Source organism: Cervus elaphus, chromosome 21 (assembly GCF_910594005.1).
Source record: "Cervus elaphus chromosome 21, mCerEla1.1, whole genome shotgun sequence".
Lineage (NCBI taxonomy): Eukaryota > Metazoa > Chordata > Mammalia > Artiodactyla > Cervidae > Cervus > Cervus elaphus.
Genome location: NC_057835.1, coordinates 34,962,270 through 34,987,215, shown reverse-complemented (window position 1 = coordinate 34,987,215; position 24,946 = coordinate 34,962,270). Strand labels below are relative to the sequence as shown.

Here is a 24,946-nt window from a genome sequence, read left to right as displayed (position 1 = left end):
AGACTATGTGTAAGACTCCATAATTTTTTACTTGCTAAAAGTATAAAAAGATAAAATTTTATAAGATGCTTATTTCTTTTTCATTTTAATATATATTCAAGCACCTAGTATGAGCTCAGAATGTGCTTAGAGTGAATGGGGTGTAATTCCTGTAGAACCTGACCACCAGCACCACCCAGGAACTTGTCAAAAACGTAAATCCCCCACCCCCATCCAGCTCAACTGAATCAGGAACTCTGGGAGTGAGAGTCACAAGTTATTCAAGCTGTTTCAGGTGTACTATAAGGTTTAGGGATTTATTGGTGTACTATAAGGTCCCTGATCCACAAGAAACAAAAACACACTACTGCTACTTACTGTTCAAAGTGCCATATTAAATGTGTCTACAAAGCACCCTGGAAAAAAGGAAGAAACAACATTTAACTGTCTGATAAAATTCTGGAAGACAGACCCAAACTTGGGTGAGAGTAGAATTTTATTCTTTAATTCAATAAATCTGTATTGAGCACACACTATCCTCATCACTCTACCAGACTGAGAAAATTTAACAAACAACAGTTCAATAAGAGTCATTGAGCAATAGCTCAGAGGCAGATTTACCAAGAAGCTAACCAAGCGTAAGCTCAGGCTTCCTCAATTGTCTGGGACCCTCCCAATGCCTGCCCCTATTTTCATAATTATACAAAAATATGAGAATGCAGGCTTCCCAGGTGACACTAGTGGTAAAGAACCGGCCTGCCAATGCAGGAGACGCAAGAGATACAGGTTCGATCCCTGAGCTGGGAAGATCCCCTGAAGGACGGCATGTCAGCCCACTCCAGTGTTCTTGCCTGGAGAATCCCATGGACAGAGGAGCCTCGCATGGGGTTGCAAAAGAGTCAACATAACTGAGTGACTGAGCACACACACACACACACACACACACGAGAAGGCATAATTGTGTACTCTTTTTCTTTTTTCATTAAAAAAATTTTAGTTTATATATATGCCTGTAGCTTATTTTGTTTTTTTCCCAAATAGATAGTCACAGCTGTAAGCAATAGGATTTTTGTTTTAGCCCCAACTCCCAATTCCTTACAACTTCATATTCTCACATATAGACTAGGACTGCCATTGTTGTTCTTGTTTAGTAGTTAAGTCGTGTCCAGCTCTTCTCGACCCCATGGACTGTAGCCCACCAGGCTTCTCTGTCCAAGAGATTTCCCGGGCAAGAATACCAGAGTGAGTTGCCACTTTCTTCTTCATCATTTAAAAAAAAAATTATTACGGTATAGTTGCTTTAATGTATCCTTTTTCTTACATTGGACTCCCCAGATTGTATAAGGCTCAGGTTCCCCACAAAGCCTGGATCTATCTCACACTTGCCATGTTTGGGAGTAGAAGAGAAATAGTGAGGAAGCAGGTAGGACCTTCCAGAAAAGGAAACCGCATTTGCCAGGAGATGGAGGCCAAGAATGACAAGTCTGCCTGGTGACCAGGGGAAGGTGATGCTGAACAGGTGCATGGCCGAGGGCCTTGGATGTGCTGCCAAGGGATTTGGACCTGATCTTCTATGCAGTAGATGACATTAGGGATTTGTCAGTAGGTGCCTGCATTTAATAAAGGCAAGTATAGAAGGAAACAGATAGGTGAAGGGAAAGACTAGACCAGAGTTATTGGTCAGCAGCATAATAAAACCAACCAGGAGGGAAATGTTGAAGGTACAGATACAGACAGTAGGAGTGAATCTGAGGGACATTTCAAAGAGACAATCCACCTGGGGACTGATAGACTGGGAAGAGGCGTTAAAGGTGACATTTTAGATTTAAAGTTTGAGTGGTTTGGATGCCTTATAATGTGGACAATAAACCTCTCAACTCAAAGAAAAATATAAGAGGAGCAGTGAGTTTCATGGAAAAAAAAATGAGCCCCATTTTAAATCAGCTGATTTTTTTCTACATGATGCTTCTATCATCCTGAAATACATATATCATTCCAACCAACTGCTTTTTGGAAAGAGCTACACATTTAAAAGAAAAATCACTTAGACATGGCCCAGTGTTTTATAATTATACAGTATCACGATTCTAAAAATTACATTCTATGGTCATTAAACAACTAGTTATTTTCCCAAAAACATGGGATTTAAGTACATAGGCAGCAGTCTATCTTGCTGATTAAATATCAGTTGAGTAGCCTTTAAAATAATTTAGCATCATCTTTCATGGCTAGGGCTTCGCTGGTAGCTCAGGCGGTAAAGAATTTGCTTGCAATGCAGGAAACGTGGGTTCAATCCCTGGGTCAGGAAGATCTGGAGAAGGGAATGGCTACCCACTCCAGTAGGATGGCTAGAAAAATGGTTCTAAAGTATCTGCAAATAGCTTCTAGGATGAAGAGGTCCATTATATCATTAAATGGAAAGTAAAGGGGAGAAGTTAACAGTAGGCTCTGCTTGGGTCCAGTGGATGTTAGAGGTTGGTGGAAGAAAGTTTTAAGTTCCATATCAGAGATACTCATGACAGAGCAGGGAATTACATTTGCACTCCACATCAAAGAACACAAGACAGATTTGACGTCTTGATATGATGATACAGATTAGACATTTAGTAAAGCATAAAGCAGCATGATGTCTCAAGAAGGTCATCTAAATACCCCTCAAGGATTTCTCGCTGAGATTATTCTCAAAGAGTAAACTCCTCGAGAATAAAGGACATCTGTTTTGGATGCTTGATCTTTGAAGAGCCTGTTAGATTTCATGACTTATTCATGGTCATTTAGGGGGCAAGCTGCGGCCAAGGCTCCCCACTCCTAGTCTATACTCTGTTTGCAGAGCCATGGGCCTGCCAAGCAGACAGAAAGCAGCCGTGGAGGCTCCTGAGTTGCCATGAAAGTCCTCAGGCCAGCTTAATACTGATCAAACGGCTCCTTGCTGTGAATTAAGAATTGATACATCCTGACCCGCATTTCTACTCTTGGGATTAGAAGTTATTTCTCTCTTTTCCTGGATTTATCTCAAACCTGGCTGAAGTTAATTCCCTTGGTTCTTTGAATTTTTTATGACTCAGCAAGCTACAGGTGATTTTAGATATCCACAGTTACCACCTGCCCAATTGGCAAATGGTCAGGAATTTTAAAAAATAATGGTGGAGAGAGGGGAAAGGGAAGTTATAGTTTAATGGGTAGAAATGACGTTCTGCAGACCTGTTCCCAGTATGACTGTACTAAACCCTACTAAACTGCATGCACTTAAAAATGGTGAAGACAGTCTAAAAAATAGTAGAGTAAAATTTGTTATTCTTATCACACATTATGCCACAAGAAGGAATTCTCCAGGCAAGAATACTGAAGTGGGTTGCCATTCCCTTCTCCAGGGAATCTTCCTGACCCAGGGATCAAACCTGGGTCTCCTACATGGCAGACAGATTCTTTATTGTCTGAGCCACCAGGGAAGCCCTACCTCATACATTATGCCACAAGAAGCCCCAGGCCCTTACTGGGTATTTCAGTTTCAAGATTCCCCCAAGGAAACCCACCTCTTTCTTTCCATCCTTGTTTTTGTATAGAGTACATGGTTTGGTTTTTGGATCTTTATTTGTCAAACAGAAATTGCGCAGCACGTTCAGCTGACAGGCATACACTCTGAAGGTGGGTTAAAAGAAGATTTGTGTATCTGCCACTGTAGGAAGTTGAGATCCATAAACCAAACCCCATGGCATGGTGCAGAAAAGCAATGCTTAGTGATTCCAAACTCAGTGCCAAAACCTGCCCATTCTTCAGTATTCTTCTTCACAGAGATGATCAAAGACATAAATGATTTCAAACAGCACATAGATAGATGATCGTTTCTATTTTGTTTAAGAGTATAGGTGCTTTGGGAGAAGGAAATGGCAACCCACTCCAGTATCCTTGTCTGGAAAATCCCATGGATGGAGGAGCCTGGCGGGCTACAGTCTATGGGATGCAAAGAGTCAGACACGACTGAGTGACTAACACACACACACACACACCCACAGGTGCTTTTGCTAGAATACAATATTTACATTCCAGAAAACCTTGCATTATACAAAATTATACACTAAAAATAACAGGGCTTTTGAGAAAATTAGATTATTGACCACTCAAACCTATGCAACTTTATACACAGAATAACAATAAAAACAACAACAAAACAATAAAATACTAGTGTGATTTAAAAGGTATGTTAAATTCCTAATGAATAAATACTACAGTTGACACAGGGACAGTAAATATAGGTATTTATTGCAGGAAATAAGAGTGGCTGGATGGAAAGGGGCGACAGGAGTCCACTGAGCTTCACAGTGACAAGGATAACATTCAGAAGGATCAGAAAAAACCAAGCAAAGGGGACTTTCAAGGTGAAACAGTGATCGACTTAAGCCAAGAGTGAGAACATGGGGAGAATGGGATTTTGAAATGTCCTGAATTCCTCTGAGCCTTGCTGTGTTCCTCTGCAGAGTACCCTTGATGTCCAGCTCCTATTACTTGTCAGTGTGAAACATTAACACACTGGGAAAATCATATAGGAACAAATGCAAATTCAGTTTTATTTTTACATTACCCTGGATTACTGCTATTGACTGAATGTTTGTGTCCCCTCCAGATTCATATGTTGAAATTGATCAACAGTGTGATGGTATTAGAAGATAGGGCTTTGGGAAGTGATTGGACGATGAAGGCGAAGCCCTCACGCATGGTACTCATGACCTTGCCCAGAACACTTACCCGCCCCTTCCATCACGTGAGAACATACCAATAAGTCTATGAACCAGGAAGCAGGGTCTCACCAGACATCTAATCTGCTGGCATCTTGATCTTGGACTTCCCAGCTTCCAAAACTATGAGAAATAAATGTTAACCATTTATAAACCACCCTTCCCTGGTGGCTCAGGTGGTAAACAATCTGTCTGCCATGTGAGAGTCTCGGGTCCCCACAGGGTTGGGGGATTTCCTAGAGAAGGAAATGGCAACCCACCCCAGTATTCTTGCCTGGAGAAATCCATGGGCAGAGAAGCCTGGTGGGCTACAGTCCATGGGGTCGCTAAGAGTTGGACATGACTGAGCAACTAACAATTTCACAACTTTCAGTCCATTATAGAAATTTCCAGTCATGCCAAAGCTATTTTGAATTATGGAAACACATATCGTACAAAAACAGACTATACCTGAATTTGAATGTTTTCTGAAAATGCATAGAATCTGTAGATTTGACTCAGGAAAAATTGAGAATGGACTTGGTTCCTATCCCTGCCTGCACATCTCTATGCATATCCTTTTCTGCTGCCAAACAAATGACTTTTCCTCTAAAACTGGTGCCAGACACAAGCTTTCTCCAAGAGTCACTGAAAATAAGTAGCTGATTAAGGGCTTCTTGATGTACAAAGTAAACAGAAAATTTCAGAGTCTTCAAAACTATAGTTAAATCTGGTGTTGTCATTAACACCTACTTGAAAGAACAGTCCTCACATGGGACTTTCATAAAACATGGTCCTCAGAACAACTATTTCAGAATTGCCTAGTGCACTTGTTAAAAAGTCAGATTCTCCAAGAACCTTTGAAATTAGGATTTCTGGTGTCGGTCCCAAGAGTCTTCATTTTGTCAAGCAATCCGTGAGGCTAGTAAGTCTGATACTCTCTAAAGTCTCAAAGGCAGTAATATAATGGTCTCTTACCAGACAGTGCAAAGGGACATAGTAGGCAATAGCTGTTTAACAATGTATTTTTCAAAGCATGTACTACTTAAGAATCTGATACATCTTTTTGACAGGCTCTGGATAAGGCAGAGGCATTACAAGAAAAGATGTAGGCTAATGCTGCCTGATACTGTTAGGGAATATTAGGAATGTTAGGGAAGAAGACATGATCTTCAATGATCTATTCCCTGACAGGGCATTCAGGTCTTGTGTTCAAGTCTTTAATCCATTTTGAGTTGAATTTCATGTATAAAATAGTGGTCAAGTTCATTCTTTCGCATGTGGCTGTACAGTTTTCCAGCACCATTTGTTTGAAGAGACTGTCCTTTTCCCATTGTATATTTTTGGCTACTCTGTTGTAAATTAATTGACCATATATGCATAGGTTTATTGCAAGGCTCTCTTCTATTTCATTAATCTGTCTGTTTTATGCCAATTTCATACTATTTTATTATTATCCCTTTATAATATAGTTTGAAATCAGAAGTGTGATACCTTCAGCTTTGTTCCTCTTTCTCAGGATTGCATTGACTATTTGAAGTGTTTTGTGGTTCCATACAAATTTTAGGTCACCAGAGCCAGTGGCATGTACAAATTCAACTCTAGAGGCCAGCTGCAGGTGCCTCTGTAGTGTGCATGCATGCGTGCGTGCCTGCGATCAATCATGTCTGACTCCTGGTGACCCCATGGACTCTAGCCTGCCAGGATCCTCTGTCTCTGGGACTTCCCAGGAAAGATTACTGGAATGGGTTGCCACTGCCTTCTCCAGGGAATCTTCCCACCCCAGGGTTGGAACCCATGTCTCCTGCACTGGCGGGTAAATTCTTTACCATCTAAGCTACCAGGGAAGGCAAAGGCCCAACCTGTGTGGTGGCAGGAGCTCAATGCAGATACACTTGTAGTAACAGCGGCCAAAGCAGGCAGCAAGGATCAGGGTTAACAGTGAACTTTCTGGCGACGATGGGAGCCCTGGGGGTTGGGATGCCCTCCCATCACGACACCATCTCCCCCAGGTGTACGCACTATAGTGAGGCTGGTGGCAGGGCTGGGCCAGGCAGGTGGCAGCTGGAGACGTTAACTCCAGATGAGCATCATGGTGCAGGCCAGTGACAGAAGACAGGACCCAACCTGGGCCCACAAGCAGCCACAGGGGTTTGCTTGTGGCTGTCAGCATGCTCTCCTGTAGCTGTCCCATCTCCCTCAAGGTGTGCGCTCTGCAGTCTGGTATTGAGCCTCAGTTCAGTCACATGCAGGTGCCCAGCTGGAGGTGCAGCCCCAAGTACATGCACAGTGGTGGGGGTCAGCCACAGGAGTTAAAGCAGGTCAAATGCATGTATTTGCACCGTCGCAGGGACCTGAGCTGGCTGCTAGTGCAGTTGGAGGTGCGCTAGACTCTGCCAATGTTGGAGGGGGGCGTGGGGGAAGGGGAGCAAGAGGGACTCAGCTGGCATTAGTTTGTATGAATACCTATGGGGCAAAAGCCAGTGAAATCTGCAGGAGGCCTGTGGCAGCTGTTTTGGCCATTGGTTCCTTCTTCAGTGGTAAATACAGCTCAGTTTCTCTTTAAAGGGTCTCAGACGATAAAGATAAGGCGAACTCTAGATAAGGCGAACTCTGTCTTGCTGGGATATTCCCTCTTGATACTGGGCAGTGCTGGTTTTTGGCTGGGATGATGCAGGCAAAATGAAGCTGACTTTCTTGTCTTCTTGTGCAGTTATTCCCATTTTGTTGTTGTTGTTCCACTGTGTTGCTGAAACTTCTTAAGTAGACTCCAGAGCTCACTCCGAGCTGTTTTTATTCATGGATATCTGGCTAATTGTTGATTTTTGTTGGAAGATGGAGGCTGGGGTCTCCTGTGTCACCATTTTGGTGACATCACCTAAACCTACTATTCTAATAACCCACTTTTTCACTTAATGCTATTTTATGGAGATATTTCAAGGCCCATCAAATACACATTTTTAAATTTTTTATTGGCATATATAGCTTTACAATGTTGGTAGTTTTTGCTGTAAAGCAAAGTGAATCAGTTATCCATATACATATACTCCTCCCTGTTTTAGATTTCTTTCTCATTTAGGTCACCATAGAGCATTGAGTAGAGTTCCCTGTGCTATACAGTAGATTCTCATTATTTATCTATAGTAGTGTACATATGTTAATCCCAACCTTCCAGTTCATCCCACGCCCACTTCCATCCTTGGTATCCATAAGTTTGTTCTCCACATGTGTCTCAATTTCTGCTTTGCAGATAAATTTATCTGTACTATTTTTCTAGATTTCACATATATGTGATATTATATGATATTTGTTTTTCTCTTTCTGACATACTTCACTCTGTATGACAGTCTCTAGGTCTATCCATATTTCTGCAAACGGCGCTATTTTATTCCTTTTTAATGGCTGAGTAATATTCCATTATGTGTGTATACATATATCTATATATACATACACCACATCTTCTTTACCCATTCTTCTGCTGATGGACATTTAGGTTGCTTCCATGTCCTGGCTATTGTAAATAGTGCTGCAATGAACACTGGGGTGCATGTATCTATTTGAATTATGGTTTTCTCTGAGAATATGCCCAGGAGTGGGATTACTGAGTCATATAGTAGTTTTATGTTTAGTTTTCTTGAGGAACCTCCATACTGTTCTCCACAGTGACTGTACCAATTTACATTCCCACCAACAATGTAGGGAAGGGTTCCCTTTTCTCCACATCCTCTCCAATATTTATTGTTTGGAGATTTTTTGATGATGGCCATCCTGACTGGTGTGAGGTAATACCTCATTGTAGTTCTGATTTGTATTTCTGGGATAATTAGACACGTTGAGCATCTTCTCATGTATTTGTTGACATGTGTATGTCGTCTTTGGAGAAGTGTCTGTTTAGGTCTTCCATCCATTTTTTTCATTGGTTTGTTTGGTTTTTTGTTATTGAGCTGCATGAGCTATTTGTATATTTTGGAGATTAATCCCTTGTCAGTTGCTTTGTTTGCAAGTAATTTCTCCCATTCCGAGGGTTGTATTTTGTCTTGTTTATGGTTTCCTTTGCTGCGCAAAAGCTTTTAAGTTTAACTAGGTCCCATTTGTTTATTTTCATTTCTCTAGGAGGTGGGTCAAAAAAGATCTTGCTGGGATTTACATCAGAGTGTTCTGTCTATGTTTTCCTCTAAGAGTTTTATAGTGTCTGGTCTTACAGTAATGTATGTGTATATATTTACTTTGACATTATATCTCTAAATGCTGCTGATCATTGAATTTTCATGGTTTACCTGTGTTGACTCCCTTGCCTTCTCTGTACACAGTGATTTGTAAATAATGACAGTCTTATTTCTTCCCTTCTAGCTCTTAGCCTTTTTTTTTCCTTTATTCCTCTGCTGGCCATGACCCTCAGAATGAGAATCTGTGGAATTGGCGTTAAAGTACATTTACTTTGTTTCTGACTTTAAAATAAATGCTTCTAATGCTACTCCTGTATGCAAATGCCTGCTGAATATTTTTGGTAGATAGTATTTAATAGGCTAAGGAAATCTGCTTTTCAGTATTAATTTCTATATATATATATTTTATAATTAATAGACATAGGACTTTGAAAAGTTATCTTTCTGAGTGTATTGATATGATCATATAGTTTCTTTAATATATTACTATCGATATAATGAAATACACTAAAGATAAACTAATTGCATTCAGTCATGACATTAATACCTTTTTCTATAGTTTACTAACATACATTTCTAGGGTTGGCACCTATGTTTATAAGTAAAATTGGCTTATCATTCTTTTTCTCAGGTTATGACTGTCTCATCACTATTAATAATATTGGTCACTTGAACCTTCATTCTTTTGCTCTTAAGCAATTGTGCTAACAAGTTTTATATTTTAAATATGTTTCAAAGACCAACTTTGGTTTTGGTGAGCCTCACCATTACTTTTTTTTTTTTCCTTTTCACTAATGTATCCTCTTTTTTCCTAAATGCCCTGTATTCTATTCTTTTGTGGTTTATACTATTGTTCTTTTTTTAAGTTTTGATTTAGACATAAGACTCATAAATTTCTCATCTTTATTCTTCTGCAACAGGATCATTTAAGGTGATAAATTTCTTAGAAATGTCCTATTTAGTTTTGATTTAGTTGCAACTTTACTTCAGTGTCTTTCTTAACCCACAAGTTATTTAAAGTCTCTTTTCTCAATTTCTAAATGTAGATATATTTTTGTCACTGATTTCTAAATTTAATTACATTGTAATCAGAGAACATTTGTTTGACATGAATTCTCTGACATTTGTTGAAACTTGTTTTATAGCCTGGTATTGAGTTAATTTTCATAAAAATTCCAAGTGTGCTTGGGAAGCAAGTCTGATCTTTTGGTTACTGAGATAGAAGATTTTTAATTTAAAATCCTTATGATATCCATTTTTGCAATACATATTTTGATGCCGTTTAATTGAATGCATTCAGATTAGTAGCATTTATATCTTCCCAGTAAACTGAGAATTTTATTAGTATGTATGGATGTACATATGTACATACATATGTATAAAGATATTTTTATATTTCTACATTATATATAGTGATATGTATATATATTAATACATTATCCCCCAAAAATGGTTTTGCCCCAAGTGTTTTGCTATTAATATAGTTATACTAGCTTTTATCCTTAGTATTTGTATGCTTTTTCTGTGCTTTTGTGCCTTGCAGACATTGTACTTCCCTCGGAACTCCTTTACCTTTCCCATTTGTCTGAAATATTCCATCTATAGGGAATCGATAACCCCATCAAAGTATCTTTCATTTCCTTTCTTTCTCAGGAACTTTGTCTAGCCAGTCTTCTAGACCCTATGAAGATCTCAAGTTGAGCATTCTAGCTATGAGTTGGATTTGTTGGCTTTTACTTAGAGTAGATACCTTGATCGTGTGTTCTATATATTTTTTCTCATGAACTCTTCTTCAGCAAAGTTTCAGATGAAAGAATTCTGCATGGCCTGGCTTGAGGGTACATCTTTGTCTGGAGAGGTCTTGCATTTGTTACTACAAAGTGCCTCCTTATCAAATCTTACTGGTGTGGAGTTGTTAATTCCTACTCTTTAACTGAGGCTATTGCCCTTTGAAGGTCTAGTTTTATACTAGAAGCTTGGTTCCAACTCTGAACTTTGGACCCCAGATCTCAGCCTGATTTCCGTTGTGGTTGTGACATATTCCCACAATTCTGATACCATCACGGCTCAAGTGCACACAGCTCTAAATGACATTTTCTTCTTTGTTAGGCTCCTGGGAATTTAGCTTTACATTTGGGGGAATTCCACTCTACTTTTAAAGGAATGGTAGCTATATTTTATTCAGCTTTTTCTAGCTATCTTGCAACAGAAGAGTGTTAAGGTTTTCTAGCTCTCTGTATTGCTGGAAAAGTAAATCCCATGGCTAGTTGGTCATTAGTGTGAAAGTGTTAGTTGCTCAGTTGTGTCCAACTCTTTGTGACCCCATGGACTGTAGCCTCCCAGGCTCCTCTGTCCTTGGAATTCTCCAGGCAAGAATACTTTCAGTTTAGTTGCTCAGTCATATCCAATTTTTTGCAATCCATGCGTGCTGGACTACAGCATGCCAGGCTTCCCTGTGCATCTCCAACTCCTAGATCTTGCTCAAACTCATGTCCATCAAGTTGGTGATACCATCCAACCAACATCCTCTGTCGTCCACTTCTCCTCCTGCCTTCAATCTTCCCCAGCATTAGGGTCTTTTCCAATGAGTTAGTTCTTCACATCAGGTGGCCAAAGTATTGGAGCTTCAGCATCAGTCCTAAATGAATATTCAGGACTGATCTCCTTTAGGATGGACTGGTTGGATCTCCTTGCAGGCCAAGGGACTCTCAAGAGTCTTCTCCAACACCACAGTTCAAAAGCATCAATTCTTTGGTGCTCAGCTTTCTTTATGGTCCAACTTTCACATCCATACATGGCTACTGGAAAAAAACGTAACTTTGACTAGATGGACCTTTGTTAGCAAAATAATGTCTCTGCTCTTTAATAGTCTGTCTAGGTTGGTCATAACTTTTCTTCCAATACTTTAGTGGGTAGCCACTTCCTTCTCCAGAGGCTCTTCGCATCCCAAGGTCAAACCCAGGTCTCCTAGCATCGGGGGCAGGGTCATTAGCATACACTGTCCAAAAACTTTTAGGATCTTGTCTTTATTCCTGATATTCTAAAAATCCTTATCTGTTGATCTGAGTTCTCCCTTCTTCTCTAATCTGTCTTTATGACTCTTAATTCACCAGATGTTGGGCCTATGATTTGTTTTCCTGTATTTTCTCTATTTTCCATCTTTTTACAATTTTGCTCCACATTCTGGGAAATTTTCTCAACTTTTTTCTAATGATTCTATTGGATTATAATTTTCTGCTCTTTTTTATTCTCTAATTGTTCCTTTTTTAAAGCATTTGCTCTCAAGGCTATAGCCCTGCCTCAGCTCACTAGGCTGCTTACATGGTGGGCAGGTGAGCACCCTGCACTAATAAACTAGAGGAAAGACTACAAAATGAAGTCTGCTAGCAGCCATGTCCTCATGGTGCCATGAGGTCCTCAAAACGCCTGCCACCAGCATCTGTGTCCCCAGGGAGAGTCCCCATTACACTGGCCTTCAAAGCCAGACATTCTGGGGGCTCAGTTTCCTTTGCAGGAGCCCAAAGTGAGGTTCAGATCCCTTGTTCCTTGGGAAGAACTCCTGCAGTTGTGATTATCCTCCTGCTTGTGGGTCACCTACCCAGGGGTGTGGTCTTGACTATACTGCATCTCCATTCATCCTACTGTCTCACTGTGGTTCCTTCCTTATACCTTTCGTTGTGAAACACTTTCCTGCATTTCCTGTCATTTTCATTGATAGCTGCCCTGTAAATTGTTGTAATTTTGCTGTGCCCTTGTGTGAAGCAAGGTCTCTTACTCCACCATGTTGGCCACCCAGGTACTTTTCAGGTAACAATAGCAACAACAAATAGTTAAGGGTTTTCAAGCTGTCACTATGTCAGGCTCTCTGCTATGTGTTTTACTTCTATTATTCCAGTTAATCTTACACACACAAAAAAAAAAACCTATGAGTAGGTTTTAAAATTATCTTCACAGTCTGGATGAGGAAACTAAGACTCAGAAATGTTAAGTGAAAGTGAAAGTCGCTCAGTCGTGTCCAACTCTTTGCAACCCCATGGACTGTATAGTCCATGGAATTCTCCAGGCCAGAATACTGGAGTGGGTAAGCCTTTCCCTTCTCCAGGGGATCTTCCCAACCCAGGGTTTGAACCCAGATCTCCTGCCATTGCAAGCGGGTTCTTTACCAGCTGAGCCACAAGGGAAGCCCAAGAATCCTGGAGTGGGTAGTCTTTCCCTTCTCCAGCAGATCTTCCCAACCCAGGAATCAAACTGGGGTCTCCTGCATTGCAGGTGGATTCTTTACCAACTGAGCTATGAGGGAAGCCCCCCAGAAATGTTAAAACCTCATCCAAAGTCACACAGCCCATGCTGCCAGAGCTAGCATTCCAGCCTAGAGTCGTTGGATTCCCGAGTCCATTCTGTGAACTTTTACATTAAACTTCCTCCACCTCTTAAACAGATCTGGCTGTGACTGGTGGTCATAGAAGGAAAGGAATGCATGGGAACAACCACCCAGTTCCAAGGTGAGAAACTCTGCAGAGGAGCATCCTTTCCTTGAAATATCAGTTGGCCTTGGCAGTAAAGACCTGAGACAGCCGGTCTGCAAACAGCCTTAGGCCATCCTGACCCAGCTGCTGATTCTATGTTGTGGTCACTATTCAGGGTCACCCAGCTTTTCTGCTCAGAGACAGTTCATCACTTCATCCAGATGGGCTCCGGCCCTAAGCAAATGACTGATGGTAACCTGCCCACAGTGGACTGATTAGAACTTTGAAATACCAGCATATAGAATTCATAGGGCAAAAAGCCCTTAATGGGAAAGACCAGGATGTGAAAGCCGCCAAGCAGACCCTCTGAACACTAAGGCAGGAAATTGGAAGTTGTTTCTAGCTCTGGGATATTCACAGGAAATCCTGGAGATACTTACCCAGTCAGTAAATGATGGGTACTGGAATTAAGCACATTCTATAATACCATTCGGTAGCCCTGTATCCTTGGGAAAGGACTTTGCCTCTCTGAACCTGAGTCATCTTGTTCATAAACTGTATCCACAATTAACTCATTTCCCAAGGTCTTATAGAAAAGATTAGAACTACCTATAAAGTGGGTGGCACTTTACAAATCTCATATGAGTATTACAGAACTATTACTATAACTTAGACATAGGAGTCTCCTGTATCTCACTGTAGGTGTCAGCCTGCCACCCAAGACTGAAATATCCATGTAACTTAACCAAGTACCCTTTCTCTAAAACATTACTGGAGAAAAATCTGGTAATTCATTTTAGTTTACTAATACCAAAACAAAATATACTTCCTGATCTTTTCCCGATTCTTTTTTGTTGGTTTCTTTTAGACCAACTGCTTTCTGGTGACGTTTCCTAGGAAGGCTTCTCCAGGTCAGGCAGTAGGGGATGTTTCTTCCATGGAATTTTCCTATGCTACGCTCTTCTGTGGAATGAGGATTCTTATTTTAGCATATGCCCCAGAAAACAGCACTCACAGACTCATCACCAGAGTGGTTATTCGGATATTTCAGGTTCCTGTGGCTCTCCACCCTCTAAATACAGCTCTATTTCCTCATCTCCACAGGTATTAGGTGATACACCTTAACAGCAAAATCTGTCTCTGTAATGGGTTTAGAGGCAAAGATGATTAAAGGATTAGAAAGTCTTAACATACAAATAAAAGTGGAAGACAGAAAGGTACTTTGTCTCACAAAAGCAAGAAACCAGTCATTCCCCCTCTGAAGAATGGAACAAGACAAAAAAAAAGTGTGCTTGAGTGTAACAGATTAAGAAAATGACTGAAAATCTGGTTAAATGTGGATATGAGTTAAATTAGGATAGCATCGACTCTTGTTTTTGGGAAACATAAAAGATGTGGTTTAGATGCATCGACTGGGGTCAGTCTGGTCCAGGCCTGGACGTATCCTTGCCCAAGGGCTGGCAGATGGATCAAATGACCTCTCAGCACCCCTCCCAGCCCCACACTTCTGTCGTCCTATGCTTGTTGGACTAGCACGTTAGCTGCGTTAGACTTACCCTTGCAAGTTAGTGGAGGAGTCAACTGCCTGAAAGAAAACAGGTAAACTCTTTTTGTCCCCAAAATAAATGCCTCTGTTTCAGGGGACTTCCCTGGTAGCTCAGATGGTAAAAAATCTGCCTGCAATACAGGAGACTCAGGTTCAATCACTGGGTCGGGAAGATCCCCTAGAGAAGAAAATAGCAACCTGCTCTAGTACTCTTGCCTGGAGAATTTCATGGATGGAGGAGCCTGGTGGGCTACAGTCCATGGGGTCACAAAGACGCAACTGAGTGAGGGTTGCATGATCCTGCAACAGATCAAGTCCAGAAATGCAGGAAGAGGGAGTCCCAAACAGAAGACATGGACATGACCTATAAAGACAAACTGTGCCTTACTGAAAGTGCAGCTCTTGGCATGTATAGAATTGAGGCTCTCCTCCATCCCAGCTGAGTTCAATTCATTCTTTCAATGAATGTGCAGCTCCTACTAGACATGGAGCCCTAGACAGTGTACCACAGACTCTACTGTAAGCCAAACAGTGATCTTTTGCTTTTCTGCAAAACACTGAATGAGTGATGAACATGCAGTCAATTACCCCATAGGGTCTGCATTTATGCAGCAAATAATGACTGAGTTGCTAAGATGCACAAGGCACTATGCCAGGCACTTGGAATGGGTTGGTAACTAAGCAGACAAATCCTTTGCCCTCATGGAGCTTTCATTCTGGGAAGAGGCACACATGATGACAGACACATGAGATTCTCTAAGAACTGTGACAAGGAGTCCTGCCCTGGCTGACAAGTACCCCAACTACTGCCACCTGAGAAAGGGATGTTTCTATTGGCATGTGAAAGCTGAGTCTGAATCGGTGAGAAAGCTTGCGTCATGGGAGGAGGCAGCATTAGGGGAGCACTCCATTTAAAGATAGTGAATGTGGTCAAGGGACCACAATCTGCTTTCTAGTAGATGAAGGGTCATCTATGTATTCCTCTTTCTTGCTATTATACAAACATTAGTGCAGTAAATAATTTTAAACAATATCAAACTCATACTTAAAACTAGTTTATCTCATTTTTATCTTAAACAATATCAAAGTCATACTTAAAACTAGTTTATCTCATTTTTATCTTATGACTAATAGATTGGTATTTATTACTTGTAAATTATGATCAGATTCTATATGGATGTGATATCATTTGGACACTAAATTCAGAATCAACTCAGAGTTTGACCCTGATGATGAAAGCCTTGAGTCTGATTCTAAAAAGGCTTTGGTATTGCTGTAAGCCAACAAGATGATGTGTTTGACACTGTGGCATGGATCTTTCCCCACCGACATTGACTGTGAATTATAGGTTGGTTCCTGCACTACAGGTGGACCTGTGGCAGCCCGGAGGTGTCTCCCAGATATCACAGGGAATAGTCACTGATGTCCACGTTCCCCACAATGGCTCCCGAGCCCTGTTAACCTTCCTACAGGAAGCCAACATCCAGTACAAGTAAGCATGCTTTTTCATTGCTTAATTCATTTATACTCAGTTGAATTGAGTGGCAACTGTATTTAGGTTATGTCTTAAATGCCAACAATAATGTTTCAGGTTCTGTTTTTCACATTGGGGAAGCCAACATGGATATGGCACAGTTCTTATTTGCCAGTCATGAGCTTCTTTCTTAGTGTAATGGTGGAGGGGGAGCAATCACACTTCTTTATCACTCACCTAAGTAATCAGTGTACACATGGGACGGTTTTACTGTGTGAGGAGAGGAGAGGAGTTTATCCATGCCTAGAAGATGGATGCATAGACGGGCAGACAAAAGCCAAACTCTGCAGGAGCTGCATCAGTTGGACAAAGGATGAGACTTGGGACCTTGAAGGCAGAGGGGAACAGGCAAGAAGCAACACAGTATGTGCGCAGGGAACTGGTGCAGATCAGGGAGTAGGAAGAAAAGGTGTTGGAGGGGCCAGGTTGTGGGAAGCTGCTGTTCAGAGTTAGGAACTCAGACCTCATCTTATGGGTGATGCTGCACAATTGTAGGATGTGAGCAAGGGAGCCACATCCTGTAACGGTGGAGGCGCGTAGGAGGAGACTACAGCAGCAATCCAGGTGAGAGAATGAGGACCCCGAGTCAGGACCAGAGTGGTGGGATCAAAAGAGAATTCCAAAAAATATTTCAGAAGCAAAACCACCTGGACTCTGCGTTTGTTGGGATGTAGGTGGAAGAGGAAGAACTCTTGGGTGATTCCAAGTCTTCTGTCTTTGGTGACCAAGTGGATAGATTTGAATACTTTGAGTTGTTTTTTTTTTTTTTTTTTTTACAGTATTAGTTAAGCAGTGAGTGTGGAACTGCTGAAAGATAGTCCTAGTCATCAAATAAGAAACAAAATCTTTTGAGATAAGGGATGTCAGTGGCTCCTGGTGCCATAGTGATCTCATGCAAGAAAAGGACTGATCAGTTACCTTCGGATTTGGCAATGGAAGTTGCACTGGTAACCCTGATGGTGGGATTAGAGTGTTAAGAGCAGAAGACAGAGAAGTGAACAGGATGTGAGAACACAGCAGCAGAGCCGACTACTCTGTGACTCTTAGAACTTACAATAGGGAGAGGGCAGAGATGAGGAAGATGCTAAATCAGGGACTGCCTGAGATTTGGAGTGTGGGGAGGGGCCAACTATGGCCTGAAGGCACTCTGACCAGCACGGAAGGAGGCAATTGATGATGAAAGACAGAATGCATAGGTGAGGGAGTAGTTTTAAATGGTAGGAAAAGTACCTTATCCTATAAGACCAAAGAGGTAAATGTGGGTCTAGTTAAGATTGTGGAGAAGAGAGTCGACAGGCTAAAGAGATTGTAGTAGTAGTGCTAGTGGCTCAGTCATGTCTGACTCGTGACCCCGTGGACTGTAGCTCACCTGACTCCTCTGTCCACAGAATTCTCCAGGCAAGAATACTGCAGGGGTAGCCATTTCCTTCTTCAGAGGATCTTCCTGACTCAAGGATCAAACCCACAACTTGTGCGTCCATCTGAGTCACCAGGGAAACAGGGCAGGAGATCATAACTAATAGCCCAGTTTTCTGGATGAACTGAGAAGCAAAATTTATCTACTTAGAATAAAGAAATAGGAGTTAAAGAGTGTTGCCAAGAGAAAAAATGGGGTAGGAACCAATAAAAGTGGTTGTTGCAGAGATGAAAGACTGTAGCACTGATTCAGAGTTGACGTTTTGTTGGTTAGAACCACAAAAAAGCTCAAGGTGACAAGGAAGTTAAGGTTTCTAGTGAGATGCTAGCCCAGGTATTCAACCATGGGGTCTAATCTGGATAGTCTAGATTACAGGAGGGTCTAGGAAGAATGATAGAACATTGGGGTGCATGTTATTTTTTTGAATTATGGTTTCTTCAGATATGTGCCCAGGAATGGAATTGCTGGACATATGGTAACTCTATTAGCTTTTTAAGGATCCTCCATACTGTTCTCTATAGTGAATGATATATAAGTGAAAGTGAAGTCGTGTCTGACTCTGCGACCATGTGGACTGTAGCCTACCAGGCTCCTCCGTCCATGGGATTCTCCAGGCAAGAATACTGGAGTAGGTTGCCATTTCCTTCTCCAGGGGATCTTCCTGACCCAGGGATCGTACCCAGGTCTCCAGCATTGCAGGCAGACGCTTTAACCTCTGAGCCACCATGGTAGTCGCTCAGTCATGTCTGACTCTTTGCAACCCCATGGACTATACAGGCCATGGAATTCTCTAGGACAGAATACTGGAGTGGGTAGTCTTTCCCTTCTCCAGGGGATCTTCCCAACCCAGGGATCAAACCCATGTCTCCTGCATTGAAGGCGATTCTTTACCAGATGAGCCACCAGGGAAGCCCATATACATATACACACTACTATAAATAAACTAGATGACTAATTAACTATATAAACTAGGACCTACTGTGGGGCTTCCCTGATGACTCAGTGGTAAAGAATCCGCCTACCAATGCAGGGGATGCAAGAGACGTGGGTTCAATCACTGGGTCAGGAAGATCCCATGGAAAAGGAAATGGCAACCCACTCCAGTATTCTTGCCTGGGAAATCTCATGGACAGAGGAGCCTGGAGGGCTACAGTCTATGGGGTCAAAAAAGCGTTGGACATGACTTAGCGATTAAACAACAACAACAAAGGACCTAACTGTATATATAGCACAGGGCACTCTACTCAATACTCTGTAATGACCTATATGGGAAGAGAATCTAAAAAGTGGATATATGTTTAACTGATTCACTTCACTGTACAGCAGAAACCAACAACTTTGTAAAGCAACTATATTCCGATAAAAAGAAAATTTTCGTTTTAAATGATGGGACAAAATGGAAGAATCAGGTCATTAAGATATTTACAGTGAAAACAGGTATAGTGTGACGGAGGGCAACAAGTTGGAAGGAAACACGTTTTGATAAAGTGTAGGCTGCTGGACATTAAGAGTTCTGGAATAGAATACTTGTGGCTGGTGACAGGATTATAGGGGTAGCAATGAAGGAGATGGCGGAAGTGGAATGGAGATCATTGAGGCTGATGCAGGCAAGAGAGAGTGAGGTTAATCACCATAAAGCCATCTCAGCAATCTTGAATTTCCTTGGCTGATGGCAAGATTAGAGGTGGGGAAAGAGAATGTGTTCCTGAGAAGGAGGTAGCAGGGAGGAGCCAGGAGTTAGAGGTAAGCAACCAGGAATGGCACAATGCTGAAGGGAGGATGAGCTTTTCCCGGAAGTTAGAAGGTTAACGGAGCAGTACCAATGGTACCCAGGAGGATGCTGACAAAGTAGGAGAAGAGAAAGTCACCAAAGAGTCTGGGTCCTTGAACGAGTCCAGTTTCTGCTGGTGCAAAAATATGAGAAGAGGGAGTTCTCTAAAGAGACTGGAGAATGTAGGAATTTTATTTACGATCAAAGAGAATTCCAGAGGGCACAAAAGCAAAGGAGTGGGGTAAGAGATGGAGAGAAAGTGCAAAATCTGAGGGGAGAAATGCAGGCTAGTGAATGAGTGAGATGGGAAGGAGTGACTTACTATTGGTTTGGAACCCTATGATTTTGGCCACAATTGTAAATGACTAACCAGGTGCTACTAGTGGTAAAGAACCCACCTGCCAGTGCAGGAGACACAAAAGATGCAGGTTTGATCTCTGGGTCAGGAAGATCACCTGGAGAAGGAAATGGCAACCCACTCCAGTATTTTTGCCTGGAAAATCCCATGGACAGAGGAGCCTGGCCAGCTACAGTCCATGAGGTCGCAGAGAGCCAGACACAACAGAGCACACACAACCTTTCAAATACTCCAACTTTTAAGCTAGTGTTTTTACTGTCAGAACTGACACAGAGATCCCTGGTGAGGCCAAGGAAGGGTTCATGGCTCTCTCAGTCAAGGAAGAGAGCTCTAGTCTCTGTGAAAGGCTGGGACAGAGGGTTCAATGGGGCAGTAACATCCCAGAGATATTTGGCTCTCAGAGCGATAGGCACAGCTTTATGAAAGTACTGATGGGCTTTTTGCAGAAAGGTATTTTATCTGTACCTCCATAACAGGGCAGAGTCACAGCTGTGCATAAAACCATTGTTCATATTGAACACATTTTAGTCATTGCTGTAGCTCTGAAGGCAGGCTTTGATTCTCTGAATGCCTAGCAGGGAAGAGCTTGTTTCTACAGGTCCTCAGTAAAAAACTCAAATGCTTCATTAATTATTATTTGGAAGAAAAGAATATACCAGTTATTTTAACAAGTCTCTATTTCAAATCATTCAACATAGGTCATGTGGAACTGCTATAGAATAAAATATCACCCTTTATACCACAGAGAATAGAGTTTTTAAAAATGAGAGTTTTAAACCAGTGGTCTCCTCCTGGAGAGCAATCATTTAGAATTATTCATTTTGTTGGCATGAAGATAATAATATGTAAGTCAATTAAATTCCCCAAGGCTGGTAGGTAGAGATCATTCTAATTGAGCTATATTATTGTAGCCTGGGGTATTTTTCCAAAGATTATAATTTACTCTGTACAACTATACATAATGTATAGATATACTCATCTTTATAGCAGAGACAATGTGGCCCCATGTGTCTGGCCCCTGGGTGATCAACCCCTCTTAACGACATGACCTAGGAAATGATTCCTTTTGCTAAAAAAAAAATTCAATGATTTTGTAAACTGAATACCTGTTTAAAAAAAAATGGCAATGGAATTTCAAAGTTTGACATACACTCCCTTGTCCACCCTAGAAGCTTTGGGGAGGTGATTTTGTACTAAGTGATAATATCACTTGTATAAAGTTCTTAATAGATCTAGAAAAAATCTTTGACTATTTCAAAAGGAAAACAACTCAATGAAGATATAATCACATTAAAAAGGCTTGATACAGTACACTTTGGCATGTTGACTTTTTAAGGAAGCATATGCCACACACTGGGGCTTCCCAGGTGGCACAGTGGTAAAGAATCTGCCTGCCAATGCAGGGATGCAAGAGATGTGGGTTCGATCCCTAGGTCAGGAAGATCCCCTGGAGAAGGAAATGGCAACCTACTCCAGTATTCTTGCCTGGAGAATTCCATGGACAGAGGAACCTGGAGGGCTACAGTCCACGGGGTCACAAAGAATCAGACACAACTGAGCATACACATGATTAGAATAAAAATAGTAATTAGCCATAAGGAAACTAAGAAACTACAGCTGTTTAAAAAAAAAAAAAAAAGCCATTTGGACCCCATTTCATGGGCTTCTCATCAATCTACTGGTTTCCAGTTGGCCACTTTGACAAGAAAAACGGGGCCAGACCTGGTGTGACAGCCCAGCTGGTGGGTTCTGAGTCCAGACACCTGATACCCTCTCAACGGTCATGTTTCTGCCACCTCGACATGGTCACACCCGCAGGAGATGGCCTCCGCCCCATTCTTAACTTCCTCTCTTGGCAGGGTTCACAGATTCGTACCCAGAACCGTAGCTACATGAGAGTCGAGGAAAAGTACTTTTCAGCCTCCCAGCCCTTTCAATACAGGAGATCCAAAGAGAGAGGAGGGATAGATGCTTCTGACCACACCCAGCATGGACACTCAGGAGGAAAGAGGATGCAAAGACCGGCCATATTCTAATGCTTTCTTCCATTTTTATTTAATGTGGAAACTGAGAAGACTGAGAGCAGTCAGTTTCCAGATTAATTAGCCTAGATTACTGGTTTTCAGATTGTTAGCCTAAATTTGAGCTCGACTATGTATTAAAATCACCTTGTGAGCTTTTCAGAAAGGCCTGATACCTTTGCACACAGATTCTTGTGTAAGTAGTGCTCGGTGTGGCATCTTTTTAAAGCTCTTGGGTGATTTTTAAAGCAGCCTATCTTGAGAATCACTGGCCTAAATGAATGGCTAGACAGCAGAGCTCCGAGGACCAGCTCAATTGAGGGCACCGGGAAATTTCAAAACAAGACTGAGAAGCTTAAGCATTGATTCATCAAAGAAGCTAATACCCAACTAGATTGATTCCACAGCCTCAAAATGAAAAACTTCATAATTTTCTTACTTTGGTTACAACACTTGTTAGAAAATATTACAGTAAATCTTGTATAGAAGCAATTATCAATTAGAACTATTCTGACTATTCTCTGAATGGGCATTTCATCATATTATTAGTAATATGTTAAGTCATTTATCGACTGATAAAGATTTCATTCAGAAGGATGATTTTTCATACTGAAACTCCTGGGGAAATATTAGCTTCTGAAGGGGTACAGTGCCAAACCAACAGATGGGCCAGCATCAGAACTTCAGAAATTTTCTGGTGGTGAATATGAAGAATGACCTTGTGCCTGCTCAGTCGCTTCAGTCGTGTCTGATCTTTGCGACCCCATGAACTATAGCCCACCAGGCTCCTCTGTCCATGGGATTCTCCAGGCAAGAATACTGGAGTGGGTTGCCATTTCCTTCTCCAGGGGACCTTCCAGACCCAGGGACTGAACTGGCATCTCTTGCATATCCTGCACGGGTAGGTAGGTTCTTTACCACTGAGCCACCTGGGAAGCCCGCTCTTGCCTTAAGGGGAAACAAATTATCTGGGTTTGTTTATACTTAAAAAGTCTGCCCACTTTGGAAATAATACAAAAACAATACACTGGAGCTTCATTTTGTAAACATTCTGTAAAGGTCTTTATACCTTTGAAAACTTTTGTGTGTTTGTGTGTCTTATGTTTTTAAATGGAAACTTCAGAAGGAGATACTTCTGTAGTTTGCTGGCTTTGGCAAGTCTATTTACTACCCCCTCATCCACCGCCTTAGTTTCCTGAAAGAGATAAAAGTACCCAGGAGAAATGGATAGATGGTATTGGTGAGGGAATCATAGCTGAAGATTGCCTGCAGTAACTGGAATTTGTTGACAGTTTATAACCATCTCAGCTCTAATCATACTTGATTTTTCTTGACCACCCCAGATTCGCTCACAACACAAGAAGACTGGACATTGACAAAGACATTCATTTGGTTCTTTACAGCCACACTGGCAATACTGTAAAATTCTTTACCCATACAAACCTACTTTCATCTATAACTTGTTTCCTTGAGGGAAGAAAGAACTAATACAGATCATGTTCATGCTGAGAATTTAAACTCTGCTCGTATTTTGAGCCCTAGCAAGCAGCTACCAAACGAGTTTACCAGCTCTATGCCATGCCACCTTACCTTGATTTTTGATGTTTCTAAAGTCAAACATTGAAACCAAAAGGACAGTAAGCTGATGATAAATTCCCGATTAAATGCTTTGTCCACAGTGGGTCCTCAGTAAATAACAAACGACTAAATCAAAAGGAATGTTCTACAGCCAGCATGACCCTAAGTAAATCTGCTTCTTTCATGGACCAAAAAATTATCTTGAATTTCTTGAATAAAGTGGCTTACATGGGTCAACTTTGAAAGTCGTTTAAAGATGCCATTACATGTTGTTTTAATAGCACTGAAACCACTAAGCAACAAGTTCTTTGGAATATAAAATAAGAAAGCAAAGTTTTTGGTTTTCTTCTTGTTTTAGCTACCTGTCCAGCCCAGGAAAATCATTGAGAACCTCTTTAACGTCTTTAAGTAAATGAATGAGCACCTTGTTACTTCATGGTGCTCTAGTTGGAGGAGGTGAATGAGCACTGGGGGAATTAGCCATATCTAGTTCGGACATCTCATCAAGGATACCAATGACTGCAGCTGGAGCTATTCCACACATTTCAGTGACCCTATAATCCCCAACCCTGGCCACGGCCTTCAATTCCCAAGTGCATTCGCTTTGCTTACCTGAACTTGTCTTCTCTGGGCATCCTTGATACTGTCAGGCAGTAAAAGTAGCTTTTTCTGACTCTGGTTGTTTCTTCTGTTTCCTCTTGAAGCTGGCAGCTTCTTTCCCTTTGCTGAGCTCTGGGTCAAGTATGCTAGATAATAACATAAGGAAAGTCTTTCAGTCACAAAAGGCACAGGAACAGATAGAAACAGCTGAAAAGGAGGCTGTGGCAAGGGAGTGGAGGAGCTTGTCTTGCTTCATTTTTCAAAATGTCACACCAGACTTGAGTCTATTTTGGGTTCACATTCCAAGTTCAAATTCTGGCTTTGCATCACTAGTGGAATGACATTGGCAAGTTCTTAACCATTTTGAGGCTTGGTTTCCCCATTTGCAAAGTGGAAATAACCATATGAGGTAGGTTTTATTGTTATTAACTAAGTTGATGTATGTATTGGGATAGCCAAAAAGTTCATTCAGGTCTTTCTGTAAGATGTTATGGAAAAACATGAACAAACCTTTGACCCACCCAATAAAATACACAGCACAGTGCCTACCACCTGGTAGGTGCTCAGTAAATATAAGTGTTCCCATGATTCCATTCTTGTAGCTACTCCATCAATGATGATTATTAGTATCATTATTACTTGGAAACATCTGTTCTGTAATTTTACATTTAATATCCATTACACCATTTATTTAAGAGTTGTTATTTTCTGAAAAAGAACATCTTCCCCACATTTGGTATTTTTAGAAATGTCAGTCCTGATTTTCTTTTGACTCATTTTTATATTATCTCCATTTAA

The 24,946-nt window shown here is 41.3% G+C and overlaps 1 protein-coding gene across 1 annotated transcript in view; it reads left to right on the top strand.

Annotated features, from left to right (window-relative positions):
- CPA6 (carboxypeptidase A6) overlaps positions 1 to 24,946 on the top strand; it is a 270,470-nt gene that overhangs the window by 172,093 nt on the left and 73,431 nt on the right. The window contains exon 3 of the mRNA XM_043879914.1: positions 16,237 to 16,361. Coding sequence (XP_043735849.1) covers positions 16,237 to 16,361 — 125 coding nt within the window. The remainder of the gene's footprint in view (positions 1 to 16,236; positions 16,362 to 24,946) is intronic.